This window comes from Eubalaena glacialis, chromosome 8 (assembly GCF_028564815.1).
Source record: "Eubalaena glacialis isolate mEubGla1 chromosome 8, mEubGla1.1.hap2.+ XY, whole genome shotgun sequence".
Lineage (NCBI taxonomy): Eukaryota > Metazoa > Chordata > Mammalia > Artiodactyla > Balaenidae > Eubalaena > Eubalaena glacialis.
Window position 1 is genome coordinate 70886764 of NC_083723.1, and position 18371 is coordinate 70905134.

Here is an 18371-nt window from a genome sequence, read left to right on the forward strand (position 1 = left end):
CTGAATAGCAAATAATAACATAAATAAGCAGAGAATGAGCTTCTTCCATATTTGGTTTAACAGGAGAAAGACTGATAAAGCAACAAGACATGAAGGATTAATTATTAGAATAATTTTTTCAATTATAATGATCAGAATACAGCAGAGTAAACACATAGCATGATTAATCTTTGAATGTCTATTCATTTTTCAACTACACTTGACCACAGAGCAAAAATACATCATCATGGATCTCATAAAACTTTGATTAAAAAGTCTGTCACTAAAAGTCTATTCTTTAAATTTTTAAAATATAACCATAAGAAAATTGAAATAAAAAGCCCCACATTTGTAACTCTGCAATTAATAAATGTACACAGGACTTTAAAGATAAAATAATGTCAAGGGAGATTTCTTAGTTCTTTATTTCTCCAGTCACTTAAATAAGTGATGAGGTATGAGAGGCAAATCAGCAAAGAAAGTAAGAATGTTCTTTCAATAATTTCTCTATTAAGCCACTAAAGATGAGTGTTTAAAAGTGTAGCACATAGGCAAAGTGAAATATTTCGCAATTCCAGTTAGTCCCAAAACAAAATTAATCTGGTAAAATCCTTGGGAGTAGGGGCATACTATCTAGGAAGCACAGATTTTGCCCTTACTGTCTCTCTGTTTCAAGAACCTTCCAAACAGTAACTTAAGTCTTGGGAGGAAAAACATGTCTTATTGAGGTAGAATCTGAATATAACAATGGGAAGACACAAACTGAAACAGTTGGTTCTCTAGGGTGCACACAGTAAGAGGTGACTAGGATACAAAAAACACACATGCTGAGATGCTAAATATTCAAATCCAGAAGCAGTCATGTCTGATTTTTATACCTGTTCTTAATCTTATCTTAAATCTGCCCAAACTAAAACTATCAATGCCATCTGTTTTTCTTAAAGTACGTTTCTAATTCGTCACATTTTTTCTTACATTTGGATTTCAGAAATATTCAAAGTGACTGTGAAAATAAAAACAAAATAACTGATCTATGACTGCATTTTATCTTTTAATTAGAAATATTTTCCCAGGTTTTTTTTTTTTTAAAGGGAACGCTATTTATTTATTTATTTATTTAGGCTGTGTTGGGTCTTCGTTTCTGTGTGAGGGCTTTCTCTAGTTGCGGCAAGCGGGGGCCACTCTTCATCACAGTGCGCGGGCCTCTCACTGTCGCGGCCTCTCTTGTTGTGGAGCACAAGCTCCAGACGCGCAGGCTCAGTAGTTGTGGCTCACGGGCCTAGTTGCTCCGCGGCATGTGGGATCTTCCCAGACCAGGGCTCGAACCCGTGTCCCCTGCATTGGCAGGCAGATTCTCAACCACTGCGCCACCAGGGAAGCCCCCAGGTTTTTTTTCAAACACTCAACATCACCCTTGTGATATTTACTGCACATTACAAGGGGAGGTTTTACAATTTATGTACTTAAATGGCATCATCTGTGTGAAACCTGAGCAAGCAATAATCATCACTCCCTTGCTTAATTCTGCACGCCCAGGGTTGAGTTATTTTGCAAAATCCAAATAATCAATTTCATAAAACGTTCATCATGAAACCAAAATGAGAACTTACACTCAGCTCTGCTTCTGAGACCTAATGCCTCATTCATAATCATCCCATTGAAATCTCACTCTAAAATCCTAACATGTGCCTTCTAGGGTCTATAAAAAGGAATAACCCTGCAGGTGTCCTTCTCAAACTAGCAGGCCAGGAAGGCCTGCAGAGGAGTTACTGAATATATGGGAGGCTGTAGAACTGCCAATACTTTGCTAAAAATCCTGGGGTATTACTCAGAATGAGATCAGTAAGGCATGTGTCTAATCTTAATGTGATTTTACTCTGAGCATTCAGGAGAAGATAAAAGGCAGGACTGTGTAACCTGAAACAAATAAGAATCATGCTCCCTGTGCTATTGGAAAATGATTGTAGAAATGTATATAAAGTCTTTGTTATTTTAAAAGAATAAAATTGAACTTCTAGGCCCTCTTCAAGATAAAGGAAAAATTTTTCAGTGATTTAAATCATAGAAAAGGCAATACTGAAGATCTTAACTGTACAAAGTGGCAGAGTTAAAATAATATTCAGGATGACATACAGGTTACTTCTGGTCCACCAATTAAAGGTTGAAAACAGCCTTTTTAGGATATTTGGTTTAGGACCTATACTGGGAAAAATAGTTAGGAGTAATACCATGGAGAGGAATTAAATAGAACCATCAAATTACTTAAGACTTCTCACTACTAGATGCCAAGAGTAAATGTCAATAAGAGGGTTAAAATAAAAATACCTTTAGAGAAGACTGGCTTGAGAAAGTCACATAAGTGGACATTTGTGTTTGTTTCCTGCCATTTTAAGCAAGTTTGCAATAAATTCACTTATCAGTTCCATGTACAATTTATCAATTTACATTTCTGCATAATAATTCTAAATACTGAAACATCTCACTGTTTTTTCTTAAGGAAGGTCCAATAATAGAACATTCATTAACATCCATTTTGACTACTTGGTACCAAAGTACTACTTGCTGATTACATATTGTGAATATCAATTACTCTTGCCTGAAAGTTAACAGAGATATATGCTGAAAGAGAAGCGTGTTCATTGCATTACATTTTCTACATTACATTACATTGACCACACTGGCCAAAAAAAAAAAAGTTTTCCACTGGGACCTCTAAAAGGAATATTGATTCCTCTATTACTCAGTATTCCCTATTATTCTATTTCACATCTTTATAGAGGATGGATAGATAACGATCTTGTATAGTATCCTATTATACATCTCTGGCTGCCTTCCTGTTCCTCCAGAGAAACCATTAAATCAATGGCAGCAAAAACAGCCTCCTTTCTCCCAGCCCACCCTTGACATGGCAGGACACCAAAGATAACTGTTGGTCACCTCTTGGCACATGTTCCCTCATAGAACAGTAGTAATAGGAAAAGAAGCAAGAGTTATGATTGAAAGGGAGTTCCTTAAGGGTAAAGATTTTGTGCTAAATCCAAAGATATAAAGTCCCTTGTCAGATAAGAAAGATGTATAACACATTGTTCTGAATTTTTCTAGGAGTTTTAATGCAATCCATTTCACATTCCCTCCTTCCCTCACTTCTCTTGTCCATCATGAACAAGGTATGATACCTACGTAAAGGAAAACTTAAAGTTGTGCCTTGTCCTGTGATATCAAACTGATCTATACAATCTGCAAGACTCAAGGCAAACATTAAGCACCTTCTCATACAACTTCAGTATCCTGCAAGCATGCATAGGATACCAGTAACTTGAAACAAAGTTTTCAATGTGAAAGATTTACACCAGGTAAATTAAAATCATAAATATGACATTTCGCTTTAACTTTAAAGTGTGACATCTTGAGATTCCTATGAAAGTAAATCGTTATCTCATCCTCACATGTGAATGACACCTTGACTGGGCCAAGACAGGAGTAAATTATATTGTCTTATCCTCCCGCTCTTGGAGAATCTATAGTACTTATAGTTCCCTGTCACTCAGAGTAAGCAATGTCCTGTCCATCTAAATACCTGTGTTTTGTTTTTTTTTTTTATCAAGAGGAATAAAGTAGAGCTAACATCTGGTTCATGCCATTTCTACTAAAGACATTTCAGGTCTGACAGGAAAATGTCCGCTTCTCTCATGTTCATTCAGGCAACAGGATATTTGTATTGCGAACAATTAAACACATAATTTCTTAAGTTCAGTTAATCCTCTTCAGCATCCTATACCTCTTTCAGAACATTTATTATAATAGTAAATAATTATGTAATATTTAGGTCCCTTCAGGTCCCTGAAGGCAGAAGCTGTCTGTTTTGTTCACCCATATATCCCTAGCATCTACAAGAAGGTTTGAATCAGAGTTGGATACACAGTAATATGTGTTGGATTATTGAAAGAATTTTAATAAATTTAAAGTACCTTTAACTCGCTTCAAAAAGCTGAGTGTAAATGTCATCAAGTAAGTGTAGTAAAATTTTTAAAACTCAATAAGGAGAAATTATATTGAAATCTTCAAGAAACAGATACTCATATATTAGTCATATTCTTCCTTTGGAACCTAACAGTTTATCCAGCTTTAAACCATCACTTTCTCATTGTGTACATAACACAGTACTGTATATAGGTTTTACGTAATGTTGAACAACAGGATAATGTCCAATATTAGTTAAGAATCTGGCAAATGTTCAGTATGATACAAAGTATGAAATATGAGATCATCTAGCGTTTAATGTAATTCTCGGTACTGGAAAAACTGTTTAGTGGTCACGGCTCAAAGAAAATTGCTATTATATAAAGATTTTTAACGCAAAAAAGAGTATTAAGCCCTACTGTGTGTCAGAAGCTGTCCTAGGCACACAAAACAAATGCCTTTAGCTTTTCCATTCTAGTAAGAGAAAAGGAAAAAATAACAGGCAGTAAACAAATATACGATATATCAGGAGGCAGTAAGTGTTAAGAAGAAAAATAAAACAGGGATACAAGGACCCAAGAGTAAGCTGGAGGTGGAGGAAGTATATTTTATTTAGGGCAGTTCTGGTTTACACAGGAGACTGAACATTAACCAGTTCTGTAAGCTAATGTCCATTGACAGATTATTGAACTCTACCCAATCCAAAGAAAATCAGTCATGAGAATAACAATGCTGAATGATGCATTCATCCATACTCCTTAGTTATGCATAATGTCAACTGTCGTTGGTTTAAGCCAGGCTGAATCCAATAATGAGAACACAGATATTTGCCTCCCAGTGAGAAGAATTATAAAATGCTATTACGACTATATGAAAAATGGCAGGTCAGAGGTTTAACAGTTACTTTATGGGAAGAGTTTATGCAGTATAAATGGGCATGATGTTTCACATAAATAATTTTTTCTTTTTAAAGCCTTAAATTTGCATCCTACTTTTTATAGTACTGTTAAAAAACCAACTAGGTTCACTTTATTTAACAAAATTTGCTGCTGCTACATAAAGTAGCACATGGTAGTGTGTGCGCGAGAAAGAGAGAGAGAGGGAGAGAAAGTTCTCCTCTAAACCCCATCTTTACCATTGGCTGCCTCCTGCATTCTACCCCTGCTCAACAAGTTGAGGATTTTAAAATATTCTGTATTAACTATTTACTAATACTTGTGCTTCCTGAAGAGTTGAAAAAGGTAGCTACAATAATCAAAATATGCTCTAACAGTTGCCCTTATTGCTTAAAGGTACTTTTTACTACAGATAATTGACAACTCATTTTTCCTTTGATTTGAAAATATAGGAAAGCATTTTCATGATTCATTTTTCCCCAGAATTTTCTTGTCAAAATGCCTGGGATTCTAGCTTTATTCCATGAAGATTTTTTAGGAGTAGTTACTATGATCACTCATTGGCATCATTAACTGAATGTTAACGTTAAATTTCTCACATTATGCTAAACATTTTTTGACTGGATCAAATATGGTAAACACGAGATTTTAATTCATCTAGGATAATCACTCCAATTTTGTTATAGCCGTCCTGCAGGCTGTCTACATATGCATCAAAAAGTGAAATAGGATATTCAAACTAATGTTTATTTAGATGAACATTCACACAAGTACACAAGTACTTGTGAAGATTTATGAAGTGGAGGAGAAAGGAATGAAAAATGCAGCAAACTGTTTAGTACGCCAGAGGCGGGACGTGGCTCTTCCAATGAGCAGTGCACTTGGATAGGTCCCAGGTCCAAAACACACTGTGCCTCAATCAGATTTGAGACTAGTTAGAATTCTCTGCCTGTGTCTGAGCTCCACCATCAGGAGGACATGGAAAGAAGGAGCCATAGGGTTGATTTCCAGTTGGAATACAAGAAATAAGAAGGTATTAAAAGAAATGGTGAAAGAAAAGGATGACAGGAGACTTAATAAAATCTGTGTATGTGATGGGCCAAGGACATGGATTCAATCAGGCTGTCAGGCAGCCTTGTTTCTGACTTCAGGCTCTGTTATCCCATTTGCCACTCAATTTCTGCCGGGTTACATCAATGGAGAGTCGATGTTTCATCTGAAGCACAATTCCAAACCCTAATGGTTTCTCTTGTAAAAGTCCTTCTCTTAATTAATTTTATGACATTTGTTATAATTAAAAGTGATTTTTATCACTCACTCTTTTAGTTACTGTAGGAAGTCACCCTGAGGACTGAAAACTATGAGCTACCGGAAAACTGTCTGTAAAAATCAGGCAGAAAGGTAGTAATGAGTCTTAAAGATGAAACCAGCTTCACTTACTTCTATACGTTCTTTCCTCTGTTGCTAAAGAAAATATTAAAAAATATTTACAAAGTGGGTTTTTTTCCAGGTACGTCAACATCTTGGCACTGGTTAATGCTTTCTGTTACTTTTTCCTTCCAGGAGCCTTAAGTGCCAAAGGGTGACTCTGCACAAGAACATGTTTCTGACTTACGTTCTGAATTCTATCATTATCATCATCCACCTGGTTGAAGTTGTGCCCAACGGAGAGCTCGTGAAAAGGGATCCGGTAAGCACTACATGATTTGTTTTTAATTTTATTTTTAAGGATATAGTAAGTATAAGTAGTGAACATGGTGTCATTGTCTTACTTAAGCAGCTGTTTACATATATAATAATATTTACTTTTACAGTGGAGTTTTGCATTTAACAAGGCACATCATTTCTGTGTAATTATTGGAAGTAATGGTTATATGCTATAGTAAAGGGCTGGGAATAATAAAGTTATAGCCCAATAAGAATCATACCGTAAATAATGAGTTTTCATGACTAATCAATAATTTATTAACATCTATGGGAAGTTCACTGAGCACATATACTAGGTGTACTAAAGCAGTGCTTTGCAGTGGCCCCAGTGTGTCACTAATGGGTTACAGGTGTGCATAGGTATTAATCCCTCAGCCTTCCGGTGCCGAGCTGGTCTTGGGCCAGTCACTTCAGCTGCAAGTAGCTATGTATTTACTCTAGTGATTCATATAAACTTTATCATGTTCTACGTTTGCGTGACTTAGAAAAAAGATTGAAATGTCCCTAGTTCACGCACTGTCATCTCCCAGTCTCTGCTAATGGCCCCCATTAACTGAGCTCAACCAGAAACCAGAGGGCGAGGACGCCCTGAAGGAGACGTGCAGAGCAATTTCTCCAGGCCCAGGAGCTGGGTAGAGAGCGCATTTGAAAGCACAAACAGAAGTTATCCAGCACACAATGAATGGCCAAGGGATATTTTCATTTTTGTTTCTCTGCTTAACTGTGTTATGCAAGCATCTGTAGATAGCCTCATCTTTCAAAACTGGCATTTGACAGCTCTGCCAACCCAATGACAAAAATGCGTGAAATCTGCCCAGAGCGTGCATCCTGCGTGACAGTAGCATGGCATGGGAAAGCAGCTTAATTTGGCTTCTAATGGATCCACAGTGCTAATAATTTTTGCAGTGTGAATACATCCAGAAAGGCATTGTGATCCATCTTTTAAAACCATGGCATCTGTTACTGAGACAGAGTCCTGTCTTAGGTGCAGAATGGGTTTACCTTGATGAGTTTTCTTCTTTCATGTCAACCGATTTTAATAAAAGTAATCTCATTTCACTTAATCCTCACAAGACCCCAGCGAAGGGTGGATATTCTCCCCATTATTTTTTTTAACATCTTTATTGGAGTATAATTGCTTTACAATGGTGTGTTAGTTTCTGCTTTATAACAAAGTGAATCAGCTATACATATACATATATCCCCATATCCCCTCCCTCTTGCGTCTCCCTCCCACCCTCCCTATCCCACCCCTCTAGGTGGTCACAAAGCACTGAGCTGATCTCCCTGTACTATGCGGCTGCTTCCCACTAGCTATCTATTTTACATTTGGTAGTGTATATATGTCCAAGCCACTTCGTCCCAGCTTACCCTTCCCCCTCCCCGTGTCCCAAGTCCATTCTCTGCATCTGCATCTTTATTCCTGTCCTGCCATCTCCCCATTATTAACTGAGTAAACGGAGGCTCAGTGAAGGCACGTGTCCTACACACCGTGGATAGTTAGACGTAGATAGTTGTCCTACACACCGTGGATAGTTAGATAGATAGATTCAAACCCAGACCTGTCCCATGCAGAAGCCCATCCTCTCTCCTCTGTACCACATGGTGTTCTTGATTATCTTGATTTCTTTCCTTAGGAAGATTGTTCTTAAAGATATTGGCTCAGCCATTTCAAAGTAATGGTTCTCCATAATTAGACAAGCACACTCCATTTCATTAGGGAAGCTGACTCCCACTAAGATTAAAACAGGTGTAGAAGCCATTAACCAAGAACATCTCAGCAAAGAAAACTCAAATTTGGGGCATCCCATTTCCCATTAAATATGAAAACCCTGAGAAAGTTACTATCTGTACAAAGTAGGCCAGGAAATGGCACTTTAGTTATTGAATAATCAGCCCACCAACCTGGGAGCTATGTAATTACAAGACCTGGGAGTCTTGTAATTCTTGAATAGACTCTCTCCCATCTCTCTTGTGCAGGGTCTCACACCCACATTGTCATGCCTCCAGCCCACCCTCTGGATTTTAGGGTCATGGGGGCTTTTCATCCATTATGAGATCATACTAAACGTGTTATCCTCCTGAAATAGTATACATTCAGGACTTTTCTGAGTTCACTATTAAATTGGAGAAGCCATTTAACCTTATCCATCAAATGAGAGTAATAAAAACTGCCCTTACTTCCAAGGGGTTGTCCCAGAGTCCCAAAGAAGCATAAAGCTTTTAAAAATTCCCAAGAGCGTGATATTGCAAACAAGGTTACTGCTAACCCTCGCCCTGTGGCTAGCTCCCTAGGTCTCTGCACATGACTTTCCCAACCAATCTGTTACTCTATTCATTTTCTAGACTCATAAGTTATCATTGGCGGATGTTTTCACTTTCATAGGATACTTTAGGGACAGACATTCCTAGGTATTCTGGCAGTCACAGCACACAGGCTGCCTCCTAGCCACCAAGCAGCCAGCTCGGCTCTGCCTTCCAGCTCCCCTATTGCCTAGAAACCTTTAATAAAGCCTGTAAGCAGGTATCTAAGGACCTGGCTTAGCCACAAAGCAGCTGATTCCCTGGGAGAATGTGAGCACAGGGGAGTCAGATAAATTAATAGGAAGCTTTCTTCTGGATATGGAGGGGGGAGGGTGGCTCTCTCACATTAGGCAATCTCAAAGTGACATAAGTTTGAAAAACTGAAAAGAAGTTTATCTTTATGGCATGACTAACACTGGGTTCTCCTAATCAATATATATATATATATATATATATATATATATTTTTTTTTTTTTTTTTTTTCTAATCAATATATTTTTAACCTAACAGACTTGGGTTGTTTTTGTTTTAGCTATGCAAGAGCAAACTTCCTAGGAAAAAACTATAAAACTCTTGAAAGGTAGAACTTCATCCAATCAATCAAGTGTTTATTGAGCACTCCAAATTCAAATTTTAGTCTTCAGGCTGAACTAAATTCGTATCATTTGGGGGAAATATCTATTTATGACATTCTCTTCACAATCCCTAGGAATATGCCCTGCCTCCCATGGAAACAGCTGCCTACGTCTTGCAACTATATATGTGAGACTCAGTCATTTATCTACCTATTTCAAAGTGTGTGTATGTCTCTTTTTTAGTGGAAAACAAAGGAGCAAAAAGTCTGATTTTGCTCTGTGTGCCTGAATGAGAAGTCTCCTTTCCTCTGAGATTCCAATGAGAATAAGCCACCAATCACAGCCCACTTACAGTGGAAAACGGGGCATGTCATAGTGTGTGAGCACCCTTCGCCCTCTTCCACATTTCCAAATGTCTGTTTTCTTCCATAGGACAAAATCTGGAAACATGTGCCTTTCACCAAATACATATAAATAGCATAGGCTAAAAACCAAAGACCACAATGACAAAAATTAATTGACGTTTGTAAATTGTGAAGCATACAACTGGCCCAAAGGAAAAAAACTGGGACATTTGTTGTTAGTACTTTCTCTATTTGAACACAGTCTTTGTTTTCCAGTGAGATTTTGGTACGTGTCTTATCTAATCCTCCACATACAACACAGGACTGCTCTCTCTAGGCAGGCAAAATTAGTTCAAGAAAGGGTAGGAAAGAACTCTCAAGTAGATATATCTTGTATGTTATTCATCATTGAAACTGCTTATTTACTATTTCCAAGAGAGACATAGGTCTTAAACTTTGTATTGTACCTTATCTTGAAAATGCATATTCTGTCATAAATGCTATCATAGAAGTCTAATTTCTTGAGGATCTTTTCCTATCCAAAAGACTATTAAAGTAAATTGCAGTTGGAACTACAAATGCAGGCGTTAAGAATAAAGGAATTTTTCCTGTTGTAATATATTTGAATACACGGGATAAACAAGAACTAGGAAAGGTTTAACCAGGTTTAACTAGAAAAGCCCCATCTTTCCCAGCAATAAAATTCCCCACCTTTAAAAAGACAGAGAAAATAACACCCAAATATTGAGAGTCATGTCATCAACGTATTCCTAAGTCATGTGCAAAATCAGATATTTTAAATTACTCTAAATAAATTATATGAAATACTGCATTTTTCTTGAAAAACTGACATTTCAGAAAACACTAGATTAAGGTCCTCCCTAGCCAAGAAAAGTGGAGATAAAAAGAAAAACCCAAGAAAGAAGAGACAGACAAAAAAAAATTAGCAGAAGAAATTTTTGAAAAAGGGAAGTTATTAGACATTTTTAGTCTACAAATATTTATTGAAATTGCAATTAACATGAAAAACATAACCAAAGTCATAAACTAAAGAAAAGCACATCCATCAGCACTTCATCTGTCTGTGATTCAAGCATATGTCTCTTTTCTATAAAAAAGAATACATAATTTTCTATATAAAAAAGAATATATAATTTTTAAAGACTCTTTCTTTCTTAAGCAAACTAAAGACAGAATTGTGGGTTGTTTTTTTTTTCATTTTGGCCCAATTCTCAGGTCACTGAATCACTAGTTAAGAGGCAAAAATATTTTCCTTCCCAGTGCCCAAGGGGATATATTAAAAAGAAAGTTATTTCTTGTAAAAGGAGGCTGCATTATCCCAGTGCTTTCACACTACTTCTGTAAGGGTTTATTTTGTTGGGGGCAAAAGAAAACTGTTCTCATTCCTCAGCGGGGAATCCCAGTGGGTTTATGGTCCCTTTCCCATCGAAGTAGTCAGTCTCTTCCCTTGAAGTTTTTTGGTTGGGCAGATTCTCTCCTGTAAAGAGAATCTTATTCCTTCACACAACTTTTTTTTTTTTTTTAAAGTTAAACTCAAAATAACTCATCGAATAAATAAGGGCTGAATAAATCCTCAGTTTATTGAGTGATGTGAAAATTGCCCATTGTCATTTGTGTCATTTGAACATTTCATTTCCATAATATCTAAAATTTCATTTTCTTGTTCTGCTTCTTCGATGATCTTCATGTAGAGAGTTAGGAGGCAGAATTAAAAGCATTGTTCTTGCTGCATCTAAAGGAAGCTGGCAGCACACTAGTCATTTTCTAGACAGAAATGTCTCTCTGAACTTTTTATCTGAGTCTGAAAGGGACAATACAGGGAGATTAGTTTTTACTGGGAACCTGAGCATTTTATTCCTCAAAAGCCAAAACAATTGGGTCACATTTTATATAGCCTCTTATATAAGTAAAGTCAAATGAGTCCCAAGTTCTGAAAAACAAAGTGAATTTCTTCTAAGTCTCACTTGTTCAGGACAGTTGAGCCAATAGGCTAGGTCAGAAGGTCATCCTAGTCACAGGAAGATCAGCTTGGAATGGATGCTCAGAAGTGAGGCACTAGAAACTGATGAAACCACGGGTGGAAACTGGACTCCTCCCACCTAGCCCAGAGGAGGCTGGTGGGAGGGAGAGCATGTAAATGTGGGGGAGGTGACAGCGATAGCAGAGTTTTTGAGATGAGAGATCAAATGGCAGATAAAACTGTATTGGAATTATCCACTTTGGTAGCCTATGAAAGACATTAGATTGAGAATGAAAAAGTATGATGGATTTGAGGGACAGTGCAGAGAGAATAATGCCAAGACACGGTAATGAATTGAGGTATCTTACCCTGGTCATTTATGCTATTTCACTTTACTTACATTTCAAAGCCAATAAATGGTCTTTTAACCAAGATCATATGGTACAGAAAAGTATAGAGGATTTCTTTATTCCTTTTAAAATTTATTATTTATAATCAACCACATTTCCATATGGATTTGAAGAATTTATTCCTAAAATGGCTATAAACATCAACCCAATCTCCAGTTTCTCTCACCTGACCAATCTGGGTGATACCTCTGCACGAGAAATTAGTCACCTACAAATGGTATCTTGTGGTATGGTTTATGTAGTGAGTCTTCATCTCAACATTTGCAGCTTGTTTCCCTTGCTTTGAGAAGGCTGTTATGAATGTCATGCAGCACTTCTTATAGATTTGTTTTCATTCTCAAAAAACTTTCAGTTGAGTTACTAGAAGTTTTGTACACTCCCTTGGGGTATGTTGGTTAATTGCTAGAAAGCTGTGGAGCAATAATCAATTTGATATTAGCTGTGTTCAGGTGGATTGCTCCAAATACTACAGCATTGTTCTCGCTGAACTACAGGATCTCAGATCCCAGCTCTTTTACTTACAGATTAATCTTGAGCAAGTTACCTAACCTCACTGTGCTTCACTTTCTTGATAGAGATATCAATAATAATAGTACCTTTCTCAAAGAGTTGCTTGTGAGGATTAAATGAACCAATACACCTAAGAGCCATAAATCCATTTAAGAGTCAGAACTCTCAAATGTTAGCTATTATTATTTATACTAGAGTTGTTACCATTGTCATGGACTTAAGCACTCATCATTTTCTAACTGTGGTACTCAGTTTCATTTCTGTGTTAACACACCATGGGAGGTGTGGAAACTCAGAGCATGTGTAAAATACTGCTTAAATCTAAAAGGACTAAGTGTGAAAGCAGAATGCACATACTCAGAGGTTTTTAAATCACAAATAACCAAAAAGGGCTGTGGCCTGAGCCTGAGCATATAAAACTCATTCAGTCATGGCTTGAAAATCCCCAGTGAAGAGTGATAATATCCTCATTACAGCATGTAGGCAAAGACCCGTGAGTATAGCAAGCTGTTAATTTTTATTCCCCTGCCACACTTCTAACAGGCTTTTTTTTTTCCCCCATCATGTTTTCTGTTTTCTCTGGCTTTGTTTCCTGAACACTTCCGGAGTATTTCCTTTGCCAATTTCTGGATCATTTTCCAGTGTATTTATCTCAAATGGGACTTTTTTCTCCAGTGTTTTTTTTTTTTTTTTTTTCTAAACACACCCAATCGTGACTACAGTTGCACAGATTCAAGCTTATTTTCTCTGAGGCTTTATCAGAAATCAGCCCAGGATTGCATGACAGACTCACATTTAATTGAAAACGTTATATCTTTAAATTTCTCTAGAGAAGGACTGCAGTAGTTTCCTACAAAGTTAATGCTGACTTTCTGACTGGGGGATTTTTCTCCTTCATTCAGCTAGCTTTAAAGACTGTACAAGTTGACAGTTTTCAAGTTGAAATGAGAGCCTTTTGCCCTTTGGTTTATCAACTGCACTGGCATCTTGACAAAAAGTTGTGTAATTCCTCCTCATGAAGTTTTAGTATACATGTGAATCAAAGTCAGGACATTTCTCATTGCATTGTGAGTCTACTGGAACAAGAAGCCTGTGCTCTTTGATGGTTAGAGTTAGTACTGGAAGGCCAGCAAGTAACCAAAACAGGAGTCAGGTACTGAGTAAACTCCCTCTGTACCCTAAATCCATTCAAAGTGTGCCCCATCGTCCAATAGCGTCAGCATCACTCGGTACTTAACTTAGAAATGCAGAATCTACCACCCCATGCTAGATCTTCTGAATCAGAATCTCTACTAATGGGACCCAAAATCTGTGTTTTAACAAGCTCTCCCAGTGATTCTGATGCATGCTAAAATTTGAAAAAGCACTACTATAAACTTTTTCATTATTTATATTTGAACTGCATATTTTTGGAGGGATTCATTATTACGTCACTGCTTTCAAGAACTCCTTTCAATAAGCCATGCCCACACCCTTTAGAGTTTAATTTCAAGGAGTAGATGAAAGGGCATTTCAAGCTTGTAAGATGTATGAAGGAATGGAGAGGAAAAAGGTAAGCCGTATGTCCTTTCTAGTTCTCTGTGTATCAAAATCACTTTCACACTTGAAGAGAAGAGAGCTGGGAAAATTACTGACCTAATTAAATATCAGTCTCATTTGATCCATTCACTTTATAGACAAACAAAAGTAGTTTCTCTCCACAGTATTTCCCACTCCAGTTCTAAGCAGTTCAGGGAAGATAATGGAGTTGCAACCTCCATTCCCCAAAACTATATGCCCACACGAGGTGGAATTATATACACACACCACTGAAACAGAGGCAGAACAACCTATAGACACAGTGCTGGAGATCACCAGAACCTACACCAAAGTTTATTTCTGCTTTAAAACAAGATTTAGCAGAAATAAACTTGGCACCTTTGATTCGGTACAAAGTATTATGGAGTTAGTACTCTTTAGACCATTTCGAACTAATTTTTCAATATTTTTAGTTAGTTATTAATATATTTGTATATTGGAGGATGTGGTTTTAACTGTTCGCCATAAGTTTTCAAACATGCTTCTGGTAACCCCCAGTAACCCTCCTAGCATATTCTTCATTTTGCTACAATATTGTTCATGCAAATTCGAGAAATTTATAGTTAGCCACCTCTTTTACTATAAATTAGTCTGTATAGCAGCCCCCAAATAATGCAAAAATTGGAGGAAGGGCAGAATGCTTGACAATGCTTAATAATTTGTTCAACTTTGGCAGAATCTACTAATTCCTTGTTAATTTTCTCACAAATTGAATGGATTACGTAATGTTAATAACACAAACCCCATTAGTTTGATTCATTTATTTGCTATGATCTAGGTGCCAGGCTTTGCTATGTGCCTCAGAAAAGAATTTTTAATGGTATTAATGTTGATTACAGAAATCACCTTTTTTAGAAGTCATTGTGCATGGCTGCATTTATGTATTTCTGTATTCATCTCCCCTCCAGAAGATGACTTTCTCAATTGCAAGCACTGAACTTTGTCTTCGCAATTGTAGGACCTAGTCCAGGATTGAACACACAAAAAATAAGCATAGTTTCTTCATGAAATTTAGCCACCATTTTGACAACAAATCAAAGGATGTTAAATAATAACATGTGTTTAACCAAACTCTAGCAGAATGTCCTTTAAGAAATAGTTGGTTGTTATTTTGAATTCTCCCTTGCCAAATTTTTTTAAAGCCAAACAAAAACAAAACATCTCACAATTTTTTCCTTAGTATGCTACTGTATCTAGCCATATAGAACATAACTACAGTGAATAATGAGGATTGGCTGCATATAAAATGTGAAGTCAAAGCTGCTTTGGATGACACAGAGCCCCAGCTTTTCCCTGGGCCATCATCTTTGCCCTCTTCTTGTCCCTTCCTCTACAAATGGCAGCCACCAAAGCTTCTGCTCTGGACCTCTTGATCCAGAAGGAATAGGGTTTTCAAGTAAGAGCAGTCTTTAAAATGAATCCAGATTATCAGCTGAATTTCTTATTTTACTTGCTTGTCATGTGCACATAGCAAGTATTTGCTTAGCAAATGCAAACTAATAATAATATTAAATAATCCCAATTAGGAAGGTAATCAGATAAAAAAAAAAGTCAGTGCCTTTGTAAACCAATATAAATTACTTTTAGATTACCTGATTACCTGTTTTGAATTATCTGCACTACTGTTCCACTTTGGTCAGAATCAGAGGTTGATTCTATCTCTGAAAATACACTATCTGCCTTCTCATGGACCCAGCTGGCTGCTTCTTACGTTCAATGAGTTCTGAAAGGACTCAGTGCATCAGATTCCCAGTAAATGAATTACTATTGCTATGCATTGAATAGAAATGAGTGGTCCTGAAAAGGTTACTGCAATACTGAAAGTCACTTTATGGCTAATTTGCTTTGTAAAAAAGAAGGCCTGAAATCCAGTCAGATTCAAAAGGTAAAGCAGAGCATTTGATAAAATAATAATGCAAATAATCAGCCCTAATATGTAGAGTCTTGCATGCTAAATTGTTGCTATTTTTGTTGTTGTTAGAGGGAGTCAAGCACAGCTAAATACCTTAGGGTAGTGTTCCTCAACCAGGGACATTTTCCTCTCCAGGGGACATCTGGTAACGTCTGGAAACATTTTTGATTGTTATAACTGGGTAGGGGATAGAGGTCAGGAATACTGCTAAACACCCATCAACACACAGGACAGCCCCACAACAAAAAGTATCCAGTCCAAAACATCGATAGTGCCAAGATGACAAGCCCTACTCTAGAGGTGACTAGGAAACTATTTAGGGTGTTCTGTTATGTAGTTTAAGCAATAATTATTTCTGTACAGACAACAATATGTAGTTAATCTTGATTGCTCCAGAAATGTGGATCCCACATCAGTACTGAGTACCAAGCGAGGTTGCTGTCCTTATCTCTGTGTCCCAAACACATGGACCCCCATATAGAAACTAAGGCTCCCTTATGAAAGCAAAATCACATCAGTTGGGCTCAGCATAGCTCCTGGCTCATATATGAGAAAATTACCACCTGGTTCTCTCCTCTTTTACTGCTAAGTAAACATCACTAACAGATCAGTGAACTTCAGGAGAGCTTTAACAATTTCTGTGTTATTCTCCTCATTGGCCATAGAAAAGGAGCCCTAAAAGTTACGTGACGAATCCTTGGATGCTATCACAAATTATGGGTCTCAGACACACTACAGGAAAAATAAGCCTGTCTAGTCTATATAAGTAACCAGGATGTAATGAGAAAAGAACATTTGGGAGACTAGGCTTCCATTGCCCTAGTTGGCTGTTTGTTTACATGTAATACTAATAACCTATGAACTATTACTCTGATTTCCGAATCTAGAGGGTGACACGTTGATAGATGCTTGGGGAAACTGCCTTTCAGGCTGAATGCAGATACTTTGGCTCATTCTCACATTCACCCTCTGTTCTCGGCCAAATTGTTACAGATGTCTTCCACTGAGTATCTCCATTTCTTTCCAACAGCCGATCTGCAAGATTTTGCACTTTTTTCACCAGTACATGATGTCGTGCAACTATTTCTGGATGCTCTGTGAAGGGGTCTACCTTCACACACTCATCGTGGTGTCTGTGTTCGCTGAGGGACAACGCATGTGGTGGTATCATGTCCTGGGCTGGGGTATGTATTTTCTGCAGCTGAGTCTTGAGCCACCTTTACCTCTGTCTGTATATTCACCGTCTTCTTCTAGTCTTGGTCAGAGAACAGGCAGGGGCTGAGGTCCTTTGAGGAGAGATGGGACACAGGTGCTGGCAGGAGTTCAGTCTCCTGAGAACTTGGTAGAAGCTTTTTAACAAGTTCACGTGGACTCTGGTACGCAGGAGGGTGAGTGCAGCGAAGGAGGGGTATGATTATGAGCGTGTCTTCAGGAAGCAAACCCAGCTAACAGATGCACTGAAAACATGCGCTGATGGAGAGATCTGATTAGACCCCCTTCAGTTTTATTTATCACCTGTATGTAGAGCAAAGGAGAATTTCACATTTTGAATTCTGTACTCCCCTACCCTGGACCCACTTCCCATCCTCAAGAGTGTTCCTTCCTGTCAATCCATCGGCAGGACTCCTCTAGTGAAGGTTCAGGACGTGGAGTCCAGCTAAGCGATAGACATAACCACATGGGCCTCCAAGTAGAACCTACCTGACATCACAGTGCATGGCAATGGCTTTGAAAAGCTTATGGTGGGACTGTTTGAGGTGTGGCTACTTCTTCTTCTTTTTTTTTAAGGCTCATGGATGAGGTTTATTTTCCAATTGACAGTTTATGTTAGGTGAAATAGTCTCCAAACCAGACGAGAAACAGTCACTTATTCATGTGGTTGAAAGAGTGAATTAAGTTAATTGTAGTCTTTAAACGTTTAAAAACAGTCTGGAGGAAAAAACCTATGTAGTGCTCAAACTGTACTTTTAAAAATACTATTTTATTTATACTCAAGTATGAAAAAAAGGGCTATACTACCATGTTTACATACATACCAGTATTGGAAACAATTCAATAATGAATCACATCTAAATTTTATAAAGAATACACAAACATTAAAAAACACTGATTGGTTATAGAAAGCAGAGTAGAAGAAAAAACGATTTGCTATCATTTTCATTTCCAGTAAACAGAAGCACCCTCTGAGAAGAATCAAATCAGTTAGTAATACTCA

General features: G+C 37.5%; 1 protein-coding gene across 1 annotated transcript in view; it reads left to right on the forward strand.

Moving 5' to 3' along the window:
* CALCR (calcitonin receptor) overlaps positions 1 to 18371 on the forward strand; it is a 144712-nt gene that overhangs the window by 102524 nt on the left and 23817 nt on the right. The window contains exons 8-9 of the mRNA XM_061197787.1: positions 6399 to 6525; positions 17187 to 17340. Of these exons, the coding sequence (XP_061053770.1) occupies positions 6399 to 6525; positions 17187 to 17340 (281 nt within the window). The remainder of the gene's footprint in view (positions 1 to 6398; positions 6526 to 17186; positions 17341 to 18371) is intronic.